The 26424-nt window shown below is 45.6% G+C and overlaps 1 protein-coding gene across 4 annotated transcripts in view; it reads left to right on the plus strand.

Annotated features, from left to right (window-relative positions):
- LOC310764074 (receptor-type tyrosine-protein phosphatase V-like) overlaps nt 1-26424 on the plus strand; it is a 52641-nt gene that overhangs the window by 14379 nt on the left and 11838 nt on the right. For 2 of the 4 annotated variants that reach the window (XM_083617287.1, XM_083617289.1), the window contains exons 5-25: nt 495-761; nt 1905-2177; nt 3093-3359; nt 4049-4324; nt 5985-6254; nt 6945-7214; nt 7930-8199; nt 8609-8881; nt 10057-10329; nt 11151-11423; nt 12352-12624; nt 15200-15481; nt 15757-15894; nt 15992-16202; nt 16798-16865; nt 17220-17346; nt 18232-18279; nt 19140-19233; nt 20701-20791; nt 22017-22093; nt 25632-25766. In XM_083617287.1, the coding sequence (XP_083473413.1) occupies nt 495-761; nt 1905-2177; nt 3093-3359; nt 4049-4324; nt 5985-6254; nt 6945-7214; nt 7930-8199; nt 8609-8881; nt 10057-10329; nt 11151-11423; nt 12352-12624; nt 15200-15481; nt 15757-15894; nt 15992-16202; nt 16798-16865; nt 17220-17346; nt 18232-18279; nt 19140-19233; nt 20701-20791; nt 22017-22093; nt 25632-25766 (4256 nt within the window). The remainder of the gene's footprint in view (nt 1-494; nt 762-1904; nt 2178-3092; nt 3360-4048; nt 4325-5984; nt 6255-6944; nt 7215-7929; nt 8200-8608; nt 8882-10056; nt 10330-11150; nt 11424-12351; nt 12625-15199; nt 15482-15756; nt 15895-15991; nt 16203-16797; nt 16866-17219; nt 17347-18231; nt 18280-19139; nt 19234-20700; nt 20792-22016; nt 22094-25631; nt 25767-26424) is intronic. The other 2 variants (XM_083617288.1, XM_083617290.1) reach the window with 1 other exon arrangement.

Here is a 26424-nt window from a genome sequence, read left to right on the forward strand (position 1 = left end):
AGACACTTCTGTTGGTGCTCAGGTTCTGGTTGCAGGCTTCACGTGGCCACAGTGAGAACAGGATGCTGGGCCAGATGGGTCTTTAGCCAGCTCTGGTGGGGCTCTTATATCCCTGTGTTCTTAAAACTGATCATTTTCTCTCAGCCAAAGGCTGAGAAGTTGTGGTTCTTGCTGGACTGCAACTCACATCATCACTGACTGTTGGCCATGGTGACTGGGGCTGATGTGAGCTAGAGTCCAGCAACATCTGCAGGGCCACCTCTGCTTTAGGCTACCAGCGTGCCATCAAAAATTGGCACATGTATGTGTGAGCAAGGCAAGCAAGTAGCTGCTTTCATTGACTGATTTGTTTGCAAGGGTGCTGGAGTGTCCTCTTCTGAGGACTGGGAACTTCCATGGAGTGGGGGCATCTTTGAAAAGGGACCCATCTTCTTGGAGCAGGTGGTTTCCTGTAGTGAGAGATGACTCCCTTCAGCTTTCCTTTGTCCCAACAGCTCCTGTTGCCCCCAAGGCATTGGCATTCCATAGCAACTCCAGCTCCAGTCTGACAGCCTCATGGGCCAAAACAGAGGGAGCAGAATGGCTCCATCTCACTCTGCAGAACCTCCATACCGCAGCTGAGAGCAGCACAGTGTCGCTCAGGAGAGGCCTGTCCAGTTACGTCTTCCAGCACCTGCAGCCGGGCACCCCCTATCGCCTAGGGATCAGCGCTGCAGCTGGGCTTTACCTGATAGAGGGGCCCAATGTCACAGCTTATACATGTGAGTATGCAGCAAAGTACCGTTCAAGGCACTTGAAAGTCAGGTAGGCAGGCCTAAACTGGAAGGAGAGGCTACTTTGAGCCTATGAAACAGAATAAGGCAGGGTTACAATAACAGGCAGTCCTTATCCTGAGAGACCTAGAAGCTTGCTCTGCGTCTGTTTTATAGGGATAACTAACACCCATGAACATGTGTATGTTCTGGCTGTGAAATAAAGACAGTCTTATTGTTCTTTTTGTATTATTTGGTGCTTGTGTTTCCCTACTGTAATAGAGGCTCCATAATTTACTTTCTGAATACATGAACCAGAGACATTGTGTTTTACGTTACCAAAGCAGTGCCAATAAAGTTGAGAATTTCCAAAACTCAGTCAGACTTTTTCCAGTCGGTGGGTGTGTTCTTAATGCAGGAGGGTCCTTCAGGTCCCAGTGACCATTTCTAAAAGGCCATCCCTATATTCCAGTTGATTAGCTTTCATGTTTCAAGCTACCTGCAAATCGAGCCTTTGGTTTTCTCCTCACTTGTATTATGCAAAGCAACTAAATTCATTTCCTTCCTTTGAAGTGTGGGTTTCCCTTACATCAACTGTAGTTGCCATCAGGGAGACTTGACATTGTGTGTGCTTGTAAGTGTTAACATTCAAAATATTCCCCTATTTCTCATAGAACTCAAGAGCAGAGCAGGTACACCCCAAACATTCCCCTTTATTTACGTCACATTCAGATATGCATCTGATATAGATGTCAAACTTCCAGTTTTGTGCTCCACTTATCAGTGCTATCTTGACCCTTCAATTATCCTAAGAGTTGAGATGGAGAACTCTGAATCATGTGAGCAGCTGAGGATTTGGAAAGCTATCACAATCTATTTACTAATTATTCATAAAGCACCTAAAATGATATGTTGGCTCTGAATTAAGGAAGTCATAAGCTCTGTCCACAGACCACATCACACTTTTCCAACCTGGTGCCCTCCAAACTACAACTCACATCAGCCCCGGCCAGCATGACCAATGGTCAGGGATGATCATAGCTGTAGTCCAATACATCAGGAGAGTACCAGGTTTGGGAAGGCTGACAACACCCTGTTTCTTGGCAATTCATTAATGGTGAACGCTGATCCTTCCTTTCATTTTTTCCCCAGACCCCCTGAAGCCAACCAATGTGAGCTTGGTCAACAATGGCAAAAATAACACTTTGAAAGTGACATGGAACTCACCAGCTGGAGGAAGAGAATTCTATCTGGTGATTCTGCAGGAAGGGGAGAGCAGGACACCTGTCAGAAACGTATCGGTGGCAAGGAACAGCACACAGGTCACCTTCCAAAGTCTGAGCCCTGGGAAAAGCTACATTGCCTTGGTGACCGCTGTTGCTGGACCCCATAAAGCATCTACAAAGAGCATCTCTGCCTGGACATGTAAGCAGGGCTTGAAGCTCAGATCCTGCCGGGAGGCAGTGGCTCCTATAGAAATGCTTTGCTACTGGTTTTGGGCAGGAGGGTATTTCAGTTACCTGACTGAAGGGAATCCTGCTAAGGTGAGGACACACAGGGAAGAATTCAAGATAGCTTTAAGGAGATCACTCTGCCAGGGCAAGCATTTCTACTTGCTGGATGGAATTATCTCCCTACTCCTCTCTTCCCCCACACCATTCTGGGGCTTCTCTCAACCCCCAACCCCTCAGCCAATTGGAGATGAGGGCACAGAGGGAGGAGAGGGTGGGAAAAAACCCATTGCGCTAGTGGGGACCCATTAGTTGACTCCAGCCCTCACTGTCTTCAGTGCCAACACTGATGCTTCATCAATCTCAACCTAAGGGACCACGGAAAGAGGTTCCTTCATCACAGGGTCATAGAGTATGGTTCAAAGGCAAATGAGGGCAGCAGCTTGCTGAAGCTAAGCAGGTTTGGGTCTGGATGGGTGACTTCCTGGAACCCACATGTGCACTGCCTTGGTTTCCATGATGGGAGAAAGGCAGGATAGAAATGCAAGATTTTTGTTTGTTTAACATTCCCAACCATCTGTCAGGGTCAGTGAAGAGAGACTCCCAGAGAACAGTTCTCTGTCTTGGCTGGGGCTTCACTTATTAGGCGTTGGACAAAACAAATATTCTGAGTTGACTTGAAGAGGAGACCATTCTGATAATTATGTCCATCTTCTACTTTGAAAGCTGGGATGGGAGAAACATCACAATGAGTCTTCTGGGAAAGGGTTATTTTTTTGGTCACCCTTTCATCCTACACTCCCAAATAGGTGCTCCCCAATTTGTATCAACCCAGACCTTTCATAGAAGGCTCTGTGCATAATTTTGTGTCTGTCTTTCCCTCTTCCAGATCCCGCAGCTCCGCCAGGTGGGAGCTTGTCGAGCCAAGGCAGTGCCCACATGCTCCGTGCTCACTGGCAAGAGGCGCCTGGGACTGGCTACGTGGCAGCATTGTACACCACGGAACCCCACATGCTGGTGCAAAACAAATCCGTACCCAAGAGTCATAACAGTCTGCGCTACGAAGGGTTAATACCAGGCACTCACTATTCCTGGGAGATTTGTACCATTGCTGGGCCCTACATCTCCCCGCCCCTCGTCCTTAGCAACTGGACACGTAAGTGCCATGGGAAGTCCAATAGCCTGTCATGCACATGGCTACCAGGTCCAGGCCTTGAGAGTTTCCTTGGGTAATTGAAGGGGGAAAGGAGCTGCCTCTGAAGTGGGAAAGGGGTCTGGGTGGGTGCAAGAGAGACAGGTGGGCCCTGTCAAAGTTCAGTCACCCCCAAGGCCCTGGAGCTTAGTGAGGAGGTGATTTTAGAGCTGAAAGGCTCGTGATCTCTTTCAGAACCGGTGGCACTGGACTGACATTTCACACTTTTGCCGTCACCGTCACCACCATTTAATTTGTGTGCTGCCTTCCCACTTATGCTCAAAGCAGCTGACAGCAATACACCACAAAATCAACAAGAACTATTTCACAATAATGATACAGCAGCAAGTAACAACATCACAAGAAAGCAACATTTCAGTACTGTGAATGTAGGCACCTCCTGGTGGAAGCAAAAGTAATGAGGGAGTCTGAACAGTTTCACCTTAGTCCTAGCCACTGCTCCTATGTCCTCAACAAATTAGCAAATAATAAAGTCCATCTGATCAAACTGCAAAGCCTCAGCTTCCCCAAAGGACCACTGCACCTTTGGTGTCATTATTTGAACAGCGTTAAGGCTTCCAAAGGCCAAGGGGTGAAGAAGCTGGAGACAAACCTCAAAAATGCCTGAAATTGGTCTGATCTCCTCCTTTCAGATCCTTTGCCTCCGGAGCATCTGAGCCTCAGTAATGGCGGTCACAGCACCAGGTCACTACGGGCTTCTTGGCAGAGTCCCTCTGGGGTCAGAGGCAATTATGCAGGGACTCTCTTGGAAACGAAATCCCAGTTGGTGGTGAAAAATGTAACAGTGACGAAGGGTGGGACAAATGTCACCTTTGACGGGTTGATCCCAGGGCGTCAGTATACTCTGAAGATGATGGGAGTGGCTGGACCATATCCATCCATCATTCAAACAGCCAGTGACTGGACATGTGAGTATGCCATTTTCTGGAGAAGTAGTTGAGGGTTCTCCCAGCAAGTTCTGTCCCTGGTTGATTTCCACTGAGTCTCCCTATTTACCCACAAACAGGAGAGAGAAGATGTATCCCATCTGAAGGTAGATGAGAGGCAGGAAGACAGGGAAGAGGCTGGTAGGGATATTATGAGGCCTAGTTTGGCCTTTGCTGACAGAGGAGTTTAGCCTGATTCAGAATTGCAGTGTGTGAAATTTTCACCAGCGTTTTAGACTTTTGAATTCAGACTTTTGACCTTTCAACTTCAAAACATTTTCAAACTTTTCTTTTAAAATCTTAATTCTTGTTGATGAATTTAAGGCAAGAAACAAACTGGTAAAGTAAACAATTTTATACTTTTGCTGCCCAAAGCAACAATAATAAAAACACAAACCCAAGTTCCAAATCCAAAACTATCCATAACTGGTAAATGTTTAAAAAAGAAAAGAAATCGAGCAAGGTTTCATTTGGTTTGTTAGGGGCTTTTTCCTTCTCCAAATTAGGAGAATTTGCATGTGTATCCCTTTCCACCCATTGCCCAGGTTTCTGATTTCCTCCTCACACCTGAGCAAAACATAAATATTGCTTGGACCGTACAAGAAGTATTACTAGCTCTTGGAGCACAGCATCCCCACCCTCCCTGGATGAATCATATGGTCTTTTCCTATCTGCATATATTTGACAGCCATGAGTATGAAGTGCCTTTAGGCTGCACATCCCATTTTCCCCCAGTGGATAAATATTATAAACCTGTGTATATGAAAAGGTCAATTCATAAGCATCTAGCCCCAAAGGGAAGTTACCCGTAACATAACCAATTGGGGCCATTTGTGGATTGAAGCCAGGGTGGGTGGGCAGAGCAGAGTGTCTGAAACTGGACATGGAGGGTAGCAATCTCCTTACAAATGCTGATATGAGTTTTTCAGGAGAAATTAAAGCTTGCTGGTATTTTGGTCCCACAACTGCACCCCAGGTTTTTGGGTCTCATGCACATGTTAAATAAATAACAAATAGCAACCATTTTCCAGTGTGGTGTAGTGGTTAAGAGCGGTAGTCTCGTAATCTGGAGAGCCAGGTTCGCGTCTCCCCTCCTCCACATGCAGCTGCTGGGTGACCTTGGGCTACTCACACTTCTCTGAAGTCTCTCAGCCCCACTCACCTCACAGAGTGTTTGTTGTGGGGGGGGGAAGGGAAAGGAGAATGTGAGCCACTTTGAGACTCCTTAGGGTAGTGATAAAGTGGGATATCAAATCCAAACTCTTCTTCTTCTTCTTTCCAACACCCAAGAACACCTGCCCTTATGGAGAACATCTGCATTGGCTACTATATCTCACCTCTCTTTCCTTCCCGTTTCCTCCCTGAATGTAATTAGATCTAATGGCTAATGAGTCATCTCAGGCTGTGTCTTTTAAGAGGGCAGAAGGAATGGCATTAGGCCCCTTGTCAGTGCCCCTGGGCACCCTAATCTAGTGTGGATGTGATGTAAGACAGTGTCCTGTCCCCAGTGCTGAAATAAGAGTCTGCCAGTCCAATGGGATTCTGTAGGAGAATTAGGGAAGGGGATGCAGAAAGCAAAATGTCTTGGCCTGGCATTGCTGTATGGTGCCGACCAGCCACTGAGAAATCTATTTCTTTTCAGACCCTTTGCCTCCTTCAAGGGTGACACTGGCCAGTAGCAAATGGTCCCCCAGTCTTGTTGCCACTTGGGACCTGCCTCCAGGTGACAGAGACCAGCTCTTTTTGCGATTCTACAGCCAGGAGCATCCTTTGCAGAGGAACATCACAATTGGGCCAGGCATGCGGAATTTCACTTTTGAGGGCCTTCTTCCTGGCAGCCAATATTTCTTGGAGGTTATAGCACTGGCAGGACTATACCGGGCTTCAGCACAGGTGGTCTCTGCATGGACATGTGAGTATGCAAAAGAATTTCTGAACCGTGTGAGGCCTCAATAGTGACACTCTCTTAAGCTTCCGTCATTTGTGCAATCTAACATCTCAGCCTCTTGTTAACCCCAAGAATAGCAGTCCCTATTTTCCAGGGATGTCCCTGATTTAGAGAAGGTGCCTCAGTTTCTGACTTGATCCAAGAATATCCCACTTTCCCTTAGGATGTCCCTATTTTCATTGAAGAAATATTGAACAGTATGGACTTATCCAACCCCCAAGCCATCTGAAGGCAATCCTGTATAGGGAAGTTTTTTTGAAAAAGCATTTAATTTTTTTTTATATATGTTGGAAGCTGCCCAGGGTGCTGGGGCAACCCACTAAGATGTGTGAGGTATAAATAGTAAAATTATCATTATGGAATGGGACGTCCCTATGTTGGAGGGTATGGAATAGGTCGAGTAACGTAGCATTGGAACAAAATTATTTGAGTGTTAATAACGCACTGCCGGTTAAACCACAGAATGTATAAATCTAGGAATTTAGCAAGCAGGTGGCAAAAGCTTCTAGTGTTGGTGTGATGCAACCCAAGATGCCACAGTGATACATGTCACATTAAAGCTAACACAAAATGCCTCTCTGAAAGCAGCTGTGTGCCTGCTTCCTTATCCCACCATGATGTCCCTCCCACACACCATTTTTGTTGCAACCACAGATCCTCTGTCTCTGGCTAATGTCAGTGTGAAAAGCAGCCAGAGCCCCCAGCAGCTGACTGTGAGCTGGATGGAATCAGGAAGAGGACGAGAGTACTGGGTGCAGCTCTACTCGGGTGAATCTCTCTCCATTATCCGGAATGTTTCAGTGCCACATGGAACTACCCAGGTGACCCTCGATAGCCTGGTGCCGGGGACTCAGTACCGGGTTGAGATTGTCTCCAGAGCTGGACCACACCACATTTCCTCACAAACAGCCATTGGCTACACAGGTACAATGTTGCCCCCTTCTGTTTTTTCTCCCAGACCAAACATTTTAGTTAAGTGCGCACTCAACACTAAGCCTAATGCGTTTGTTGACATTCATACACAGACTTTATGCTTACTGTGGTTTACAGTCTAAAATATTGACTTGCAATCTGAAATATCATAACGCAGAAGGGAACATGGGGAGGGGAGGGAAGCAAAGTGTTGTATCCATCTAAAACAGTCATATTCAGAATAGGTCCGCTTAAATCAATGGACGTAAGTTAGCCAATATTGATTTCGGTGGGTCTGACATATTAGATACAACCCCCAACTTTTCCTTAGTATAACTTCATGACCTGGTGGAATGGCCACTGACAAAGGCAAATTGCAATGGGAGGAGCAAATGGGCATTGGCTCAAGCTAAGCCTCTTGCCTCGTTAGAGTCTTGTTGACTCTTGTTCCTATTTCATGATCACTTTTTACTCTGACTTTTTGTGGTACTAGCTGATGTCTCAGTTTCTTGCCTTGCCTGTGGGGTTGTTCAGAACTTACTTGTTGCTGTTTCTCTCCTGTATTTGTTGTATGGCTTGTGTGTCATATCTCAAAGGACTTAGAAACTTTAGAAAAGTTGCCAGGGGTTACGCAACATAGAAATCAACAAGATGGCTGTCCCCTCAGGCATGGCTGTGTTCTCTGTCAACAGTTCTTTCCTGAAACCCTTTGTGGTTCTCCTTCTAGTGCCCTTGATGCCACTTGCCATGACGGTGACCAGCCATGGCTCCTCAGTGTTGACAGTGCAGTGGAAGGCCCCAGCTGGACAGAGAGATAGCTACATGGTCTCTGTGTCTGAAGAGGACTCCACAGCTATCAGAAGCCACATGGCTGTCGAGAAAGCCAGCACTAACCTCACCATAGAAGGGCTAACCCCAGGCATATGCTACCTCGTTGCAGTGTGGTCACTGGCTGGACCGTACAGCTCCACGTCTCGGAACAGCACAGCCTGCACAGGTGAGTCGGGTGGTCAATCCAGTGGAAAGAGATGGTGTTACATCTCGGATGGAGGAAGATCTGTTAGAAATAATTGAGCCCATGCAGCTGATGATAGCGAACAGTGTTATGGAGTTACATCTGAATGAATTCTGATGCAAAAGACTTGAGCAGGTTTGGATGGTGGTGCAGCTCTTCCCCGCAGCATGAGTCAAACACTAGATCTGCACTAACTGTCAGATATCTTCATACTCTGCTTTCATGTAGCCGTTGCATTGACTGATCTTCTCTTTAGCACTGGGCTTGTGATTAGCAGAAGTTGACTACTGCTCCAGCTGTATCCCTGTGAGTTCTGTGGGGTGTTGCTGTGCCATGGGAATCAAAGGCCCTTTGTGTCTGAATGTACCCTCTTCTTCTTTCTCCCCGGAAGCCCCTGCTGCTCCTGTGAACCTGACCCTGAGTAATGTTGGCAACTCTTCTGTGCTACACACAGCCTGGGGAGAGCCTCCAGGAGGAAGAGACCACTACCGGATGGTCCTGTATAGCCTAGTGCCTCCAGGCATGGAAAGAGTTCGGGTTGTGCAGCCAAGCACCCAGGACTTCCTCTGGACGGGTTTGCCATCAGGAAGCCAGTTTGCTGTGCAGGTCATCACAGTGAAAGGCCAAGCTGAGGCCCCTTCGACCATTGCTGTTGAGTGGACATGTGAGTCTGACAGGCTAAGTCCCACCCCAAGGTTGAGGAATGCACCTGTTACCATCTGACATGCAGCTTCCTTGTACAGTTCTAGGCCTAGAACCTCTTTCCTCTTCTTCAGTGGCCCATTTCATCTCTTCTCTCCTGGGTCTAGAGCCGAACTGAAATTTCTCAGAAGACCTTTCTTTTCCTGAGAAAATTTCTGAGATTTTTCTTGTTCTTGCCTCCCTAGAAAAAGACCACTTTTTGCAAATTTTTATTCAGATATGCTCCACCAATATATATGGATTGGATACTGGCAAGGCTTCCAGCTCAGTTACTGCTATTGATATTTGCAGTAGCAGCAGCAAAAAGAAACAAAAACCTCTGAAGAAAAAGAGGCTATGCTACTCCCTCTGCAAATGGTGAGCCTCACATCTGAGAAAGTGTTGGAGAATTTCTACTTGGAGGAATTTGGTGGACTACACCCCAAAATTTCTTTGCACTTATAAGATGGATAATTTTGAAATACCATTTGCACTCAGCTCGGCTCATCCCTGACCCTTTCATTCACTCTGTTTAATTACCCACTTTCCTACCCCGTTACTGAATTCCACATGATAAAATGGAAGGATTTCCCCTCATGTTGAGGTATTACTAGCCTGGACCATCTTGCCTCATTAGAGGGAAGGAAATGTGAGAAGTTTGGGGAAGTGGAAAGGCTTGTTCTTCTCTAGATGCGTGGCTCACATGGGGGCAGATATGCAGGCAGTCACTGACTCACACAGGCCACAATCATACACACAGTATATAACACCTAACCTTTATGCAGACATCTTCCCAGCATGTGACCAATTGCATGCACAGAGATTTCTCCAGAAGATCCAAAATGGCGGCAGGGATGAGACATAAAACTCTCTGATCTATGTTCTATAGAAAGGTGGACTGAACCAGGTGCTTCAAAGTTTTTTGGCCCTTAAGTTGGTTTAAAAAATGCCTTGAGAAAGGTTGAGTTGGACTTGACCAATCTTGAATTCTCTCTTTCAGCCTGAGCTATTATTGATAGTTTAGTCCTGCCTGCATGCTATGCCATGTAGATCCCATTGGATAATTATGATAGTTCCATATATTGCAGCTACAATAAGCAGCCTCTTCCTTCAGTCACTGCCCTTTATTTTCTCATGCAAGTTCTTACTATTTCACAGCTCCTCTACCTGCTACCTCTGTGCAAATCAGGAATGAAAGGCACCCACACCGGCTGAGTGTGGCTTGGACACCAGCCTCTGGTAGACTGGATGGCTACGAGTTGAACTTGTATCGCTCAGGATCTGGTACCACAGCAGCACAAACATCTCTGGGGACAGATGCCACCAATTTCACCTTCTCAGGTCTGACACCAGGAGCCAAATACTTCTTTGAGATCATCTCAAAGGCAGGACCCTATAGGACTTCAGCAGGGAATGTCAGTGACTGGACAAGTGAGTAGCACAGGCTGACATCTGCCATTTTAATCTGAATGTCAATTTCTCTGTGGGAGGGAAACAGTCAGCAAAACAACCTTTCAATTCATTCCAAGCAGAGTGTTGCAGCCTGCACTGTGGCATTTATGAGACAAAACAATGAGGCTGTCTGGCTGCTCTTATCGCCCAGGAAATAATCCTATCATTGCCTCTGCACCTCAGGATGAAGACATAGGAAACCAGAAATGGGATTAACTGGGTCCACCCATTTTATTCACTTGAACAACTCTGATCCGCAATTTCATTTAAAACAGCCCCACCTTCCCGGGGCAGGCCAGCATCAGATCAGTTCCTACACTAATTTTGCCCTTCACAGCCTGCACACTTCAATAGCATTCCCAAGAGGTCTGTTCAGCACTGGCAGCCTTGAGCCAGGACACAATGGAGTCAAAGAGGCCATCAGAGTCCAAGGGTTAGCAAAGTTTGCCAGGGCCCACTTCAAGGAGTTAGTTTGGATGAGTCTCTCTTCACCACTCTGAAGGGAGCCTGTGGGTGCTCACCTCAACCTTCCTCAACCTGATTCCCTCCAGATGTTTCAGCCTCAGCCAGCATGGTCGATAGAGTTGTAATCAAAAACATTGGAGGGACCAGGCTGGGGAAGGATGTTTTTTGTTTTCCTTCTTCCTGTAATCCTACACAAAGTCTCCCAGATGTGACTTAGGGATCTGTTGACTTTTAATACAGCAAACCCATTAATACCCAACAGAGAAGAAGTGGAGGGGGACATTTTCATGGCTGATTCAGGGTGCTTTTCTCTTCTGGTATTGCCTTCTTCTTAGGTCCTCTGCCTCCTCACACGGTGCATCTGTCAAACAAAGGGCAGACTGACAAGCTGAGTGCTTCCTGGGGACGCAGCGCAGGAAACCAAGATGGCTATGTACTAACACTCTATTACGCTGGATCAGGCACTGTGGCATCCAAGACATCTGTCATGAAGGATGCTACTAATTTCACCTTCGTTGGCCTGAATCCAGGAAGTAAATATTTGCTAGAAGTTGCTGCTGTGGCAGGGCCTTACCAGATAGCAGCAGAGAATGTCAGTGACTGGACATGTGAGTATCCTAATGCACTTCTGCGGGTTTGTTCACACTGGAGCAAAATGTGGATTTGAACCACGTTGACTCACCATTAATATAGGGGTGTCCATATGATGACCTCCCCATCCCAGCATGGATCTTTCTGCCTTTAAATGTGGGGTTTGCCCATCCTTGGAAACAGTCCAAAACAACCAAGACAAAAAGAAACCCCACATTTGAAGCGGGAAATGAAAACACCCATTGTCTAGCCTCTGGGTATGCATTTAAGCCTTTTATGCTGATTGCTGCCCCATAGAAAACAATCCAGGTATCAGGAATTTTAGTGTACTTTTGACTGGGGAGTAATGTGTCTAACTCAAAATAAAATAGGAATTCATTATTTTTCTGACTCAGGCCTTACTCCATACAAAAAAAGATGGCTTGTTCTGTGTCTGTAAACATTTTTAAAAATTACTCTGCTAATGCTAATGCAGATAAAGTTCTTCATTATTTTATCCATCCCACAGAGGGTGGGGCTGTGGTTTAGGGAGCATGGGTTACACCAGGCCGGTAAAATTAGCCATTGTTCTGATACCCATTTTGCTAGATGGGGAGAGTTGGGAATCAGAGCCAGTGTATGACAAGAGAATCTTTCTCAGCCTTACCTAGGAATGGCAAGCATTGAACCTGGGAACGTCTGCATGCAAAGCACAATTGCCCTTACATTTTGCATTCATAAGGCTCCGTATTCAATTCCTAACATCTCAGTAGAGGTGCTAATCTCAGCAGAGAGCCTCTTCCAGTCCAGGACGATACCACAAGCACCACTGCTCTGACTACTGAATGTCAATGGTGGCTCCTCTAGACCAACTCTCTCCCTGTTTGTTCCCCCCAATCCCAAAGCAGACGGCCCTGTAGTTTTAGTGTCTAACTCACCCTCTCTTGCATTGTTTTTACACCACAGATCCTTGGGTTCCTCGGAAACTCTCCATAAAGGCAGAGAAGGGAAACCCAGCACTGTCTGTGTTCTGGACAAAGCCCCTCAGCAAGCCAGAGCGCTGCCAGCTGCAGCTGTGGCACCCAGGCAACAGCACCATGCTACAGCACCATGCCTTGACCCAGTGGCAGGTCCAACATGTTTTCCAGAGACTTGTCCCAGGGAGAAATTACTCCATATCCCTCAGCTGCATCGCTGGACCATATACGAGCAGCTCTGAGACTGCGGTGATGCCAATAGGTAGGTATGCACTTGTCCTAGGACAAGAGAATGTGGCAAGAACTTGCAGGACTTTTATTTTCTTTTTATTGCATTGGCAATGGCAAAGTCTTGAAGACTGTGTACATGTGCCACCTTCTAATTTTCTCTGGATAACTCAGAAGACTGGTATGGAATCAGCCTCAGAGGCAATGCAACCAAACACATTTATATTATCCATTGGTGAGATTGCTCACTGCTTTCCCTTTAGTATAATGGCTTTCTTCAACATACCCTCGGCTCTAGCATTCCCTTAGGGGTTCTGGTGAATCTTTCATTCCTCCAGGAGAAAATCCAGAACTCTTTTCATCATAGGGCACTCTCATGCATCAAGCTTTGTGCTTGTCTGTCCCTTTTTAGTTACAGAAATCATCACAATTTTGTTCCTCTTTTCATGGAGTTAACTTCACTCTTCTTATCAGTTATGTAAATTTCCCCACTTGTTTTATGGGTCTGGTAGGCTACAGTGTCCTACTGTCTTTAGCCTTCAAAGTCTGTTGCTCTTGGTCATTTGTTAAATTTTGCTCTGCACCCGCCCCTTATATGGCAGTGGGTGAAGACCAGCTCTGTAACAATTTGACAGAGGGCTTAATATCATACAGAGTGGCAGAGAAATATGATGATAACAAAGCAACAGTATCACTGATTTTTCTTTTATAAAAGCCCCAATATTCAATCATTCCTCTTCTTTCAGTATCAGCAGCAATGTGTGTTTTCTGTTGTTAGTGTCCTGAGGAACTCTCACCTATGTACTCCCCAGTGAAGACACAGAAGCAATTTGCTTCTATTCCCCAGAACATAGAATCATAGAATCATAGAATCATAGAATCATAGAATCATAGAATCATAGAATCATAGAATCATAGAATCATAGAGTTGGAAGAGACCACAAGGGCCATCGAGTCCAACCCCCTGCCAAGCAGGAAACACCATCAGAGCACTCCTGACATATGGTTGTCAAGCCTCTGCTTAAAGACCTCCAAAGAAGGAGACTCCACCACACTCCTTGGCAGCAAATTCCACTGTCGAACAGCTCTTACTGTCAGGAAGTTCTTCCTAATGTTTAGGTGGAATCTTCTTTCTTGTAGTTTGGATCCATTGCTCCGTGTCCGCTTCTCTGGAGCAGCAGAAAACAACCTTTCTCCCTCCTCTATGTGACATCCTTTTATATATTTGAACATGGCTATCATATCACCCCTTAACCTCCTCTTCTCCAGGCTAAACATGCCCAGCTCCCTTAGCCGTTCCTCGTAAGGCATCGTTTCCAGGCCTTTGACCATTTTGGTTGCCCTCCTCTGGCACGTTCCAGTTTGTCAGTGTCCTTCTTGAACTGTGGTGCCCACAACTGGACACAGTACTCCAGGTGAGGTCTGACCAGAGCAGAATACAGTGGCACTATTACTTCCCTTGATCTAGATGCTATACTCCTATTGATGCAGCCCAGAATTGCATTGGCTTTTTTAGCTGCCGCGTCACACTGTTGGCTCATGTCAAGTTTGTGGTCAACCAAGACTCCTAGATCCTTTTCACATGTACTGCTCTCAAGCCAGGTGTCACCCATCTTGTATTTGTGCCTCTCATTTTTTTTGCCCAAGTGCAATACTTTACATTTCTCCCTGTTAAAATTCATCTTGTTTGTTTTGGCCCAGTTCTCTAATCTGTCAAGGTCGTTTTGAAGTGTGATCCTGTCCTCTGGGGTGTTAGCCACCCCTCCCAGTTTGGTGTCATCTGCAAATTTGATCAGGATGCCCTTGAGTCCATCATCCAAGTCGTTGATAAAGATGTTGAATAAGACCGGGCCCAAGACAGAACCCTGTGGCACCCCACTAGTCACTCTTCTCCAGGATGAAGAGGAACCATTGATGAGCACCCTTTGGGTTCGGTCAGTCAGCCAGTTACAAATCCACTGAGTGGTAGCATAGTCAAGACCGCATTTTACCAGCTTCTTTACAAGAATATCATGGGGCACCTTGTCAAATGCCTTGCTGAAATCAAGGTAGGCTACATCCACTGCATTCCCTTCATCTACCAAGGTTGTAATTCTGTCAAAAAACGAGATCAGATTAGTCTGACATGACTTATTTTTCAGAAATCCAACAGTTGGGACCAAAAGAAGGAGATGTTAAAGGAGAACGAGAAACACTTACAAAAACCCAAAATATATATGTCTCCATGCAACAAACCTATAAATTATACTGCCCCTTAGAATTTATGAACATCTCGCTTATCTGAGACAAACTGTTCAGGATTTAAGATTCCGTCCTTCCCAACTAAGCCTCACCTTCTGTGCTAGGCCTGATCACCACAGCAACAACTGTGGGATGAAGAAGAACTACTCCCTTCTGTAACTCAAGGACCATATCCTAAGGTGGTGTAGGAGAATCTGTTGCAACCGTTCCCTACAATGCATCCATGTGTCTTGATGTGCTGAGGGCAGTGCCCCCCAGAAAAACACACCCAGGGCCTCTACAGCCCACCCCATGCTGTGCTGGATGTGTGGTCATCACAGAGACAGCCAAGCTGTGCCTCCTCAAGTTTTTGTGTTGTGTCTCTCCAGAGCCCACACAAGTGAAGGACCCACAGTGTCTGCCTGACAGCACAAGTATATTTCTGAACTGGACCATCCCTGAGGGTGATATCGAGTCTTATAAGCTGACAACGAAGAACTTTCCCCAAGGAAGCCAGCAGCAGCCTGTGCTTCCTTTGGCTGTTTCCAGGGCTGACGTCACTCTGACAGAACTATCCTCAAACACTTCCTATCAAATCAGCGTTAGTGCTGTGGGCAGAAATGGCATCGCAGGCCCAGCCGTGACACTGCTCTGCAATACATCTGTGGAAGGTATGTGTCTTCCAGGCTCTCCGTTGCCACAGGTTGAAAGTGCCATAACTTAGTGGTTGAGCAATAGGTTTGGATACAGAAGGTCACAGGCAGTGGCAGATCCTGGTAGATCCTGGGTGCAGTAGGGCAACTAGGTGAGGTTGCACAGACAGGATAGGGGGGCAATTAAAGAGATGTGAAACACTGAGCATTTGAAATATGTTATTTAAACTTTTTATTTATATGTACACCTGCTGGTGACACCCTAATACCTCTTCCTTTCTGGCTTTCCGAAGCAGTTCTCCCGCCTCCTGTGCGAATGGACACCCCCCAGTTTGATGCCAGTTCTAGAGTCATCATCTCCCCTGAAATGTTCAGCGAGGAAAATGGCCTCATAGAGTATTATGGAGTTGTTGCCACCACTAATGAGTCTTGTAAGTATCTGCAACCACCATGGGCCATCCTTGTGAGGGGATTCATGATGCCCCCCATGATCATAACATTGTAGTGCTTCTCTCTCTGTATCTGCAGTGTTGAGGCCCACCCAAGACATCATCTCCCGCACATGGTATGACCACTATTACGGGCAGGAAGACTCTTACTTGGCTCTGTTGGTGCCAAACCCCTTTCGTTTCAATGACAGCACCAGTCCCAAGGCCTGGCCAGTGACAGTGGGTGCAGATGAATGCAGCCGCTCTCGAAAGACCTGCAATGGAAAGCTGAAAAAAGATTCACAGTACAGGTAAGAGCATAAGAAAGTGCCTAAACAGAACACTAAAGGCCTATCTGTTCCAGCACAAAGCCATGTTCCTTGGTTCACTTGGGAAGCTCACAAGCAGGCATGATGAAAATGTTCCATCACCAGATCCACAAGGATCTGCTAATCAAAAATATACTGCAGCCTTCTCGTTACTCTTGACCATTGACCATGCTGGCTGGGGTGGATGGGAGCTGTGGTCCAATAACATCTGGAGGACATCCTGTTGCAGAAGGCTGGTAGACTGTTTCTGCACATGGAGGTGTGAAATTAGGCAAGCTTAACTTGGAACAAACTAAGCTCATTCTTAAGTCTTATGAATCATTGCATAGTTGTTTCAGCTCTGAAAGTGCTATAGGAATAAAATTTACCACTCAGGAAAATGAATAGAATAGTATAGAATAGAGGCTGATACAGCCTTGAGTCATCCTTTATGCCTCAGTGTAATGCACCTTGAGGAGTCATTGGAAAAATAAGGGGCAGGAAAAGAACCATTTACACTGCTGAACTATTTGGAGGGAAGGTGAGGTATAAATGTAATGAATAAATGAATAAAATTCTCCATTTTGTTCTGTTACAGGTTCAGCATTGCTGCCTTCACCAGATATAGTCAACAGGCTCCTAAAGTGTCATTCACAGCATTCTCAGGTGAAACATGTCTCTTCATCTGGTTGCATTCTGGATTAATTAAGCCTCTAGTTTCTTAGCCAATTTCACTAGGTCCTTTTTGGCACCTCCTGTGTATCTTTCAAAATGATGAACAGTACAATCCTACACATGTCTATTCAGAAGTGTACAGGAGTGCAGCCTCCTTCACAATCGTATTAATATGTTAATCTTGATGCTTCCTGAACAGTGAAGTGGTGGCTGGCAGGAATCCCTGGTGAGTGCCATATGTGTGATAGATCTCCATGTAAGGGATATTCTCATGGCTACCTAAACCTCTGGGTAGAAAGGGAGGAGTCTCATATAAACTGTACCTTTCATTGTCTTTGTGTTCAGCGGCAGACACCTCAGCAGCCTCTGCTGCTTTATCTGCCCCAGTTGTGGCTGGGATCATTATGGGATTCCTCGTGACAGTCACAGCAATTGCTGGATGGGTCTACTGGAAACATCTGAGAGCAAGGAGGTGAGGACAATTGCAGGGGTTGCTGTTTTGGAAGGAATGATACAATGCAGGATTTTAGTATTTGGAGCTTGCCTGGAAATTAGCTGGCAAACATTGAGTAAATCTAGGGTGCTTCCAGAAAAGAGCCTTCTTGCATTTTTTTGGTCTTCGCTTTCCTGTTTTTTGTTGCATGTGGAATTCACTAATCCAGGCTTCCTCAACCTCAGCCCTCCAAATGTTTTGAGACTACAATTCCCATTATCCCTGACCACTGGTCCTGCTAGCTAGGGATCATGGGAGTTGTAGGCCAAAAACATCTGGCGGGCCGAGGTTGAGGAAGCCTGCATGACTAATCCTTCCAAATCACAAATTCCTTTTATGGCTTTTGTTTTTGCTACCATGCTACCATTTCCCATCTACATCAATGAGCATGATGGGATATAGCTGGATTTGTCTTACCTCTTCCTCCCATATTCCCTCCCACTGAAAATTGCTTTCTTGTTGAGCACAAAATGGCCCTAGACAGACTCTCTGAATGTTTCTAAAATACACACATTCATAATATCCAACAGGTGAGAAACTATGGACAGGTTTTAGCTAACAATTCCCACTAGAAGAAACACATGCAAGGACTTCCACCATCCCTGGCACCCCCCTATTGATGGGGGGGGCAGGGGAACCCCCAGGACAGTGCACGAAGCAAGGAAAGGGGTGGGGATCATTCCATCTGGCAGTGACAGAATAATCAACATCGTGTGACATTGAAAATGCCCCCTGTACCCCAAGCACATATAGAAGTTTGGGAACACATATAGTTCTCCCCTTAGGTGGGAGAATCAGCAGTAAAGAAGATGCTTGTCTCCCCACTAGGAATTAACCACCTACATGTATGTGCCTTGCTTTCAGAATGAAAAAGGGTAACATCCCCCAAGAAATGGCCACCTACAGCCCAAGGTGAGTGAAGCTACTCTCGTGTCTCCCCTGCTCACTTAGTGTCATCTTCTGCCACAGCATAGGCAACAAGCCAGGCTTTGGGGCAGGAGGAGTTGTGGGTCTGGCCATTCCAGTCTATCCTGGCAAGGAGTTGTTGTGGCACCAGCTCTCCCTCTAAGGGCTCATCACGTGAGATTTCAGCTTGCTCTAGGCTGAGCTGGTTTTACTTCTATGTTAGTCCCAGAAAATGAGGCAAAACATTTAAATAAACAACTTCCTTCCCACCTCTTGTCCTGCAAGGGGATTCCTGTAGGGATGGGTGATTCTCCTTTTTTTATGTAATATACCATAATGCATTTGGGTATGCTCTTTTCAGTAATATATGAATCTATATGCACAATTTCCCCTGGCATGTGCATTTTGTGTTAGAATTCCTGCATGTTACTTGGCTGGACATGTTATTTGGCTGGAGAACTGCATTTCAGAATTCAGAGAAGGGTGACTTTCCCCAAAGGATGGCTCTGTATCAGTTCATATATTATTTCAGAATGTGTATTAGGTAGATAAGCATTTCTCTCCCATGCTTAGATTCATGCCATACCTTGAAACTGAAGTTATGGTGAATTCTCATTTCAAACAATGGGCTGATATCCTCCTTTGACTACTATAACAGTTTGCCATACGCCTGCTGATATACCGGTAACTTCTATTACAAAAGAATGTTTCGTGTTTGTAATTTGAGACTTATCGGAAAGGAACCTGAATTTTACCTAACTTCTTGTGTATGTACATTGAACCACTCTCTCGGTATCTTCATTCTGCCTAAAGGAGGATCCCTGCACAGCGCCCCTCTCTCTTATGTGCATCTTTATTTCTTGCAGAAATACTCACCGGCCAATCCCCATACAGAGCTTCAGGCAATATTATGAGACAAGGGCAGCAAATTCCAATCATGGCTTCTCTCAGGACTTTGAGGTAAGTGCCCCCCTCTTCTTCAAAGTTAATCCAGGCTGACTGTGAGGCCATGGTCAGACATCATCATTGAATGCAGGCTGCAGAATTTTGCCAGTTTCATGCTTTTATTAGAGCTAAATTTCACTACCTATGAAATATCCATTGAAACCAAGGCAGGTGAACATGAAATGTTTCTCCTCTCCTCCCAAATCAACATAATACTGAGTAGCGTGCAGTCTCCTCTTCTTGAGGAGCCAGTGTGGTGTAGTGGTTAAGAGTGGTAGTCTCGTAATCTGGGGAACCGGGTTCGCTTCCCCTCTCCTCCACATGCAGCTGCTGGGTGACCTTGGGCCAGTCACACTTCTTTGAAGTCTCTCAGCCCCACTCACCTCACAGAGTGTTTGTTGTGGGGGAGGAAGGGAAAGGAGAATGTTAGCCGCTTTGAGACTCCTTAAAGGGTGTGAAAGGCGGGATATCAAATCCAAACGCTTCTTCTTCTTCTTGTTACTTGGTGTTAGTAGGTGCTAGTTAACCTAGAAGGAGGAATATTTCTCTGCCAGCATGTGCTGACTGCTATAAATTCAGGCAGAAGAGAGGCTATGTTCATGGCGCCCCCAACCACCACTATACAGTGGTACCTTGGAAGTCGAATGGAATCCATTCTGGAAGTCCGTTCGACTTCCAAAACGTTCGAAAACCAAGACGCGGCTTCTGATTGGCGGCAGGAAGCTCCTGCAGCCAATTGGAAGCCACGGAAGCCCCATCAGATGTTCGGGTTCCAAAGAACATTCACAAACTGGAACACTTACTCCAGGTTTGCGGCGTTCGGGATCCAAGGTACGTCTGTAGCTTCAAATATCAGTTTAAACAATGGTCAAACCAGAAGAGGCCAAGGTTTTAAAATAAATTCAGATAAAACCAAAATGTTGCTTAAAAACATGGATGATGAGTAAAAAAATTGTTAGATAAAATGTCTGGTTTGAAAATATGTTAAAAAAAGTAAGCTATTTGGGAATCTGGTTGACAGCAAGAAATTGCAATTTATTTGAAAATAATTATATTAAATTGTGGAAAGAGGTTAAGAAAGAGTTCGAGATTTAGGAGAGAATGAAGCTCTCCCTGCTAGGTAGAATTTCAGCCACTAAAATGAATTTATTGCCCAGGATGCTGTTTTTATTCCAATAAATCCCAATTGTAAACAATTCAGACTGCTTCAGAGAATGGAAAAATGATATTTCTAAATTTATTTGGCAGGTGGGAAAACCAAATAAATTGGCTTTCTCTGACCTTGATACCAGACTTTAATGTGGTTTGTTTTAATTGCGATAATCTTTTGTAAGCTGCTTTGGGAGCCTCTCAGGCCATAAAGCCGGGAGATAAATATTCTAAACAAATAATAAATCCCCTTACTTCTCTATGAGATTGGCACTTGGCTCAAACTGACATAGGGGATCTTGCTGATAAAAGTTTTCTCCTTCTGTCCCACAGGAGCTGAAGGAGGTAGGGAAAGAGCAGCCAAAAACGGAAGCTGAACTGCCTGCTAACGTCTCCAAGAATCGATATCCTCATGTTCTACCATGTAAGTTCTGGACAGAATTGTGTATAGCTAATTTTTCCCCTCTTCGTAGTTGGGTTATCTTGGCAAACTCCCTTCTCTGGTTGGCTTCATAAATTTTACAAATCTATTGGATGTTGCAGTTTTAGCCATTTCCTGTCCCATGAATTGTAACAGAGCTGAAAAACAGTTGGCTACACCCAGTGGCGTAGCGTGGGGGGTGCAGGGGGGGCGGGCCGCACCGGGCGCAACATCTGGGGTTAGGGCAAATCCATGGGTTAGGGGGCGCAAATCCACGGGTTAGGGGGCGCAAATCCACGGGTTAGGGGGCGCAAATTACTTGCCTTGCCCCGGGTGCTGACAACCCACGCTACGCCACTGGCTACACCTTCATGCAACTTTTAGTCCCACTCCCCTTCCTCATCCTTTTGCCCTTTCCCCTACTTTACCCCACCCCCTGATCAAGTCTCCTCTGTGGTAAATCCCACTATGGTGTGCATGCATGCGTCTGCATGTGTGTGAGTGTGACCACATGTGTGAGCTGTATGCCTGGCAAATGTGTGGTGGAGTGAACATGTGTGCACTGTGCGCACTGATTGATTGATTATTTAATTTCTGTACCGCTTAATGGTCGGCATCCATCTGTGTCAGGAGGAGTGTGGTCAAACTGTTGGATGGTTGTAACAACTACTGTGGCTGTAGAGACCGATGCGGGAGAGACATGTTTTGTTGCAGCTGGGGCAGACGAAGGCATCCGGTTGTACTGCTGCAGATGCACCATCTCTGCACTTATCCCAGCCATCATTCCTCCTCTGGTCACTGCTGTGGATACACAACCTGACTGCCTGTCTCCAGGCACTGTGGTCATCTGCAAGGGATTCCCACACCGTGGGGTTAATGTTGCCAACCTTCGCATCACACAAAAAGCAGAGAATTGGCTAAACTCTTCCATAGGGCTGCCAAGTTGCAACCTGGAAAATCTGATTTCACCTTTGTCTTCTGTATACCTTCTTCCTTTGCGTGCTGTAAAGAATATTACAGTCCTCTGCAAACAGAAAGATCAGAGGAGAGGAGCACTTACCTCAAAATCCTAAGAGAAGCCACGATTGGAATTTGCTGCCCTTGTCTCATAATATTTCCTGAAACTCAGTATGGGGATTGCACGTCAGAGAGAGCAGTGAATTTATATTGGTTTATATGTATTAGCAACTTTGTGTTTAATGTAACATTTTAATATGTTATTGTGCAGATGATTACTCCCGAGTGAAGCTGAGCCTGCTGGATGAAGAACCACATTCTGACTACATCAATGCCAACTTTGTGCCAGTGAGTTCTTTGAATACTTCTGTAACCTTACTGGCATCTCATAGGAAGGTGCAGGGTGTTAGGGCACCTGCAGCAAGATCTTCACATATGATTTCACACAGGAATGAAACCTAGATCTCAGGAGGCCTGGTTGACCATTAGAATACTCTGCAAAGTTGGGAACAAGATTTATTTATTTATTTATTTATTTATTTATTTATTTATTTATTGAATTTGCATCACTATAGCTTCAGTTAGGACACAGCAGGTATATCATGTGAAGCAAATAGACATTTCTAATAATTTTATACTGTCACTATATTGTTAGAGTCTTTGGTTTCTGTGGAATGATAGAAAACCCAGCTTTTCTTTTCTTTTCAATAAGTAGGAAGGTAATACGAAGATAGACAAGGATAAAAGGAAAACAAAAGATGGGGAGGATGGGTCAACTGAGCAAGGTGTCAGAATATCATAACTTCCACATGAGTGTAAACATGGTCTAAAAGCGGACTCAGGCATGGACACCATGTTTTCCTCAGTCCAAATTTACTATAGTCCATCTCTAGGCAAAGGCAGGCATAAGAGCAGAAGAGAAGCCACAGATGTCTCTCAGCTGCAAGATGGGCCTGGCTTCATGAACTGACAAAAACGGATGAAAGCAAATTACCTATATTATGTCACCATCAGTCTTGCCACCCACCCGCAGCTTCAGAGGGGCTGTCTACTTTTAAATTTTTAAAATCACCATATGAACATTCACACATTTATATGCATCCTCTTTTAATTTCTTAATAAAACCTTACCAGTTCAAAACCGCTCTGGGGATTGAAACTGGGTAATATGTCCTAGTGACATTGCAGGGGCCAGCCAATCACCACCATGTGCGGCTAGCTTCTTCTTCAGATTTGCAGAGCTGTTTTCCCCAGAACATGTTTGGGTTTGGACTGAATGGAGCAAGGGCACTCCCTGAGCAGCCCCATTGCTCTAAAACTTTCACTTGTCTTTCCTCTTTCTCCTGCTATTTACAGCTGCATATTAAAGAGCTTGGATGTTTCCCTTATGCCTCTCTGGTGATTTATCCAGGTAATGGCTAGAAAGCGCATCTTTATGTGTGTGCATGCAGCACTTGTATTTGCACACCCAAGTCTGCCTTGTGTGTACATGGTATGCGTGCGTAATAGCACAGCAGTCATGTTTGCATGCTTGTGTAAGAACACTGTGCTTCATTTGCACGTTAACATCTAAAGTTAGAAAACAAGCCTTTTTAGCACAAGAGCATCTGTGTCTCCTTTGCAGGCTGCATTGGCTAAAAACTATGTGCCTGGCTGGCCGCTCCTGGAAACACAATACTGGAGGAGATGATCTGTCTGATCCAGCAAAGCTCTTTTTGTATTTGTAAAAATGTGAGCAGCGGCAGGCAGTGGCAGATAAGGCAAAGGTGGCAGCCTCTCTTTTGCCAAACAAGGATCTGTGCAACTGCTTATTCCTGGCAGCCCCTCTTTTACTGAAAAATTGTTCACCACGTATGGAGAAGGGGTGCTAGATACAGAGGACCAGAGGGCTAAGGCCCAGAGGAGATCGGAGGCTAAACATTTCACATTCCTTTTGGTTTGGTTTGGGGGGGGTTTTTGCTGTCAATACAAAGCATTGCTGGGGGACAGTGCATGGAGATGAGGGTGGTTATTATTCTATTTATTTCTACCTTGCCTTTTCCCCAGACAGGGACTCAAGGTGGCTCACAGATAAAATAGGAACAGCTAAAAACATAGGGGAGAAATTGTTTTTTAAAAGCAATGAAACCCTAATAGAATATATTAGGAGTGTGCAGAGCAAGGAGCGAGCAAGTGCTGGCTGGGTGGCCATTTAGCAAGGGGGCCATGGATGTGGTGGCAAGGCCAGGCAGGGCTCTGGGGCAGGGAAGGACGGGGAGCCGGGGATGGGGCCCGTCAGGATACACCTGGGTACGACGGAGATCCCTGTGGAAGCTGGCACCTGTGTGTCACCTCCTCAAAATTGTGTGCCTGAGGTCACGCCCCCCCTTGCCCCTCCCATGCTGCTCCCCTGCCTGTGACCCTCCAAATGTTGATGGATTCTATCTGCTATCAGCCATCACCCAACATAGCCAATGATCAGAGATTATGGAAGCTGTAGTCCCAAAAATATCTGCAGGGCCACAGTTTCCCCATCCCAAGTGTAGTGACTTCTGCTGAGAAGGTACCTTCTTCACTTCAGCTCTCTGTGGCATATTGTAGCATGCATCATGATGTGGCTTGAGTGTGTTAATAGCGCAGGCATGGGGTAGTGCACCAAGAAATCTTTCTTAGAGTTTCAGGTTGAGCTATCTGATCTTCCAGTTTCTTCAAGCCCAGTGAGGCAGCATTCTATGAACTTGCATTCCTTAAGCATGTAGGACTGTGCCTACTGCATTATGTGGCTTGGAGAATGTGAGATCACCTGAGGAAGCCAGTGGGCCTTTCCTTCACTCTAGAAGAGCCCATCCAATGCTTTTTAACGGTTTCTTGAAAAGACCATCTTTGATCTCTATTGATGCCCTGTGTCCTGAGCTGAATGTTGTGCATAGCATATGGAATGTAGAAGCATTTTGGATTTTGAGCCTTTTAAGGTGTTATGCTATCCTACAGATCCACTGACTGAGGGGTATTAGAAAATGTGGCTCTACCAGCAGAGATGGAGTTATCAGCATGGTATGGTAACTCCCAATGACACAAGTGGAGTTTTCCACCAGCTTGTCTGTAGTCCTGGTATATGACAGGGGTGAACATAGGATTGTGCGACTCACCGAGTTTCTCCTCCATTATTAGAAGGGTTTAAAACTTGCTGTTTAAAAATAATGGGGGAAAGGTGCCGTAAGGAAAGTGCAACAATATTATTGTAGGATGGATTAAACCTCTATAACTTTGCTACAGCAGAAGGATGACTCAGAATGTACTCAGTTTGAAACCATACAGCTAAACATCAGTACCTCCATCTGTTAATAATTGGTTACATGAGAAGTTTATTTGGTTATGTTCATAAATAAGCATGCAAGATATAAATGAAAGTCACAACCAGTGTTGTCCAAAACACTCGGAGCCAGCCAAGTTGGTGAAGGCTGCTGTGTAGCATAAATGCATTCCAAACAGATCTGAAACACTGTTAACTGTTTTGGATGACAACAATAACATTTTATTATTTTTACCCTGCCCATGCTGGCTGGGGCTGATGGGAGTTGTAGTCCAAAACATCTGGAAGGGCCAAGTTGGCGAAGGCTGCTGTGAGGAAATAGCAAACATCTGCAAGACCATAAACACAAGCATCCAAAACAAGTCAAGCTTAAAACTCATCCTATTGCTTTCAGTAGGACTTGTTCAGCACTGACATTTGCTGTATTGTGCCCTAAGTTCTTTCAAGGTGTAAACTAAACTTTGCTCTATTTTTTAAAAAACAAAAAAACACCACAATACAGAATACTGTAATTAAACCCAATCAATACTGTACACTTTCCTTGATTCAAGAAAAGCATTCTGCGATTGCTAATTCTGCTCATTCATTCTTTCAGGGTTACAACTCCCCGCAGGAGTTCATCGCCACACAGGGGCCCCTGAAAAAGACCCTGGATGACTTCTGGCGGCTCGTCTGGGAGCAGCACATCTGCACCATTGTCATGCTGACCGTGGGCATGGAGAATGGACGAGTAGGTCTGATGGAAGCCCCTACTGTAGGGGCGGGGTCCCCCTTTTCAATCCATATAGGCCTCTTTCCCTTCTTGGCCAACTTCCAGGGGCCACATGGCAGAGGTGGGCGGGGCTAGAAGCAGAAGCAGGTGGAGCAATCAATGTTAATTTACTCTTGCGCCCTTCCCTATCCTCCACCCCAATAAACAAGAAGCAGAAATGCATATTCTAGCCAAGTAGAAACACACAAAGCAGGGCCCATGGAAGAAGGGACTTGCCTGGGGAAAGATCTGGGGGGGGGGGCAGATAGAGAAACATGGAGGGCCACATTCAGCCCCTGGCCTGAGGTTCCACATCCCTGCCCTACTGTATATGGTCCAGGGAACAAGAGTTTTGCAGCGTGGTAGCATAAGTGCCCCTCACACAGGCAGTAGGAGAGCATTGATGGCCACTTGGGACCAATACTTCTTTCCATCAGTATTGTCAGAGGCCTGTTGCTTTATATCTAGTGGAAGGGAATTCTGAGGGCCAAAAGTAGATATATGAAAATGTGTGTAACAAAACAAAAAAAATGTAATGCAGACTTGGGAGGCTTTGATCTTGAGTGAAGGATCAGTGCCTCACCCTTTACCCACCAGACATTTCCCCACTCAGAATCATCCCCAGCAGTTTCTGCCC

The sequence above is a fragment of the Podarcis filfolensis genome (genome assembly GCF_964270895.1).
Source record: "Podarcis filfolensis genome assembly, chromosome: 6".
Lineage (NCBI taxonomy): Eukaryota > Metazoa > Chordata > Lepidosauria > Squamata > Lacertidae > Podarcis > Podarcis filfolensis.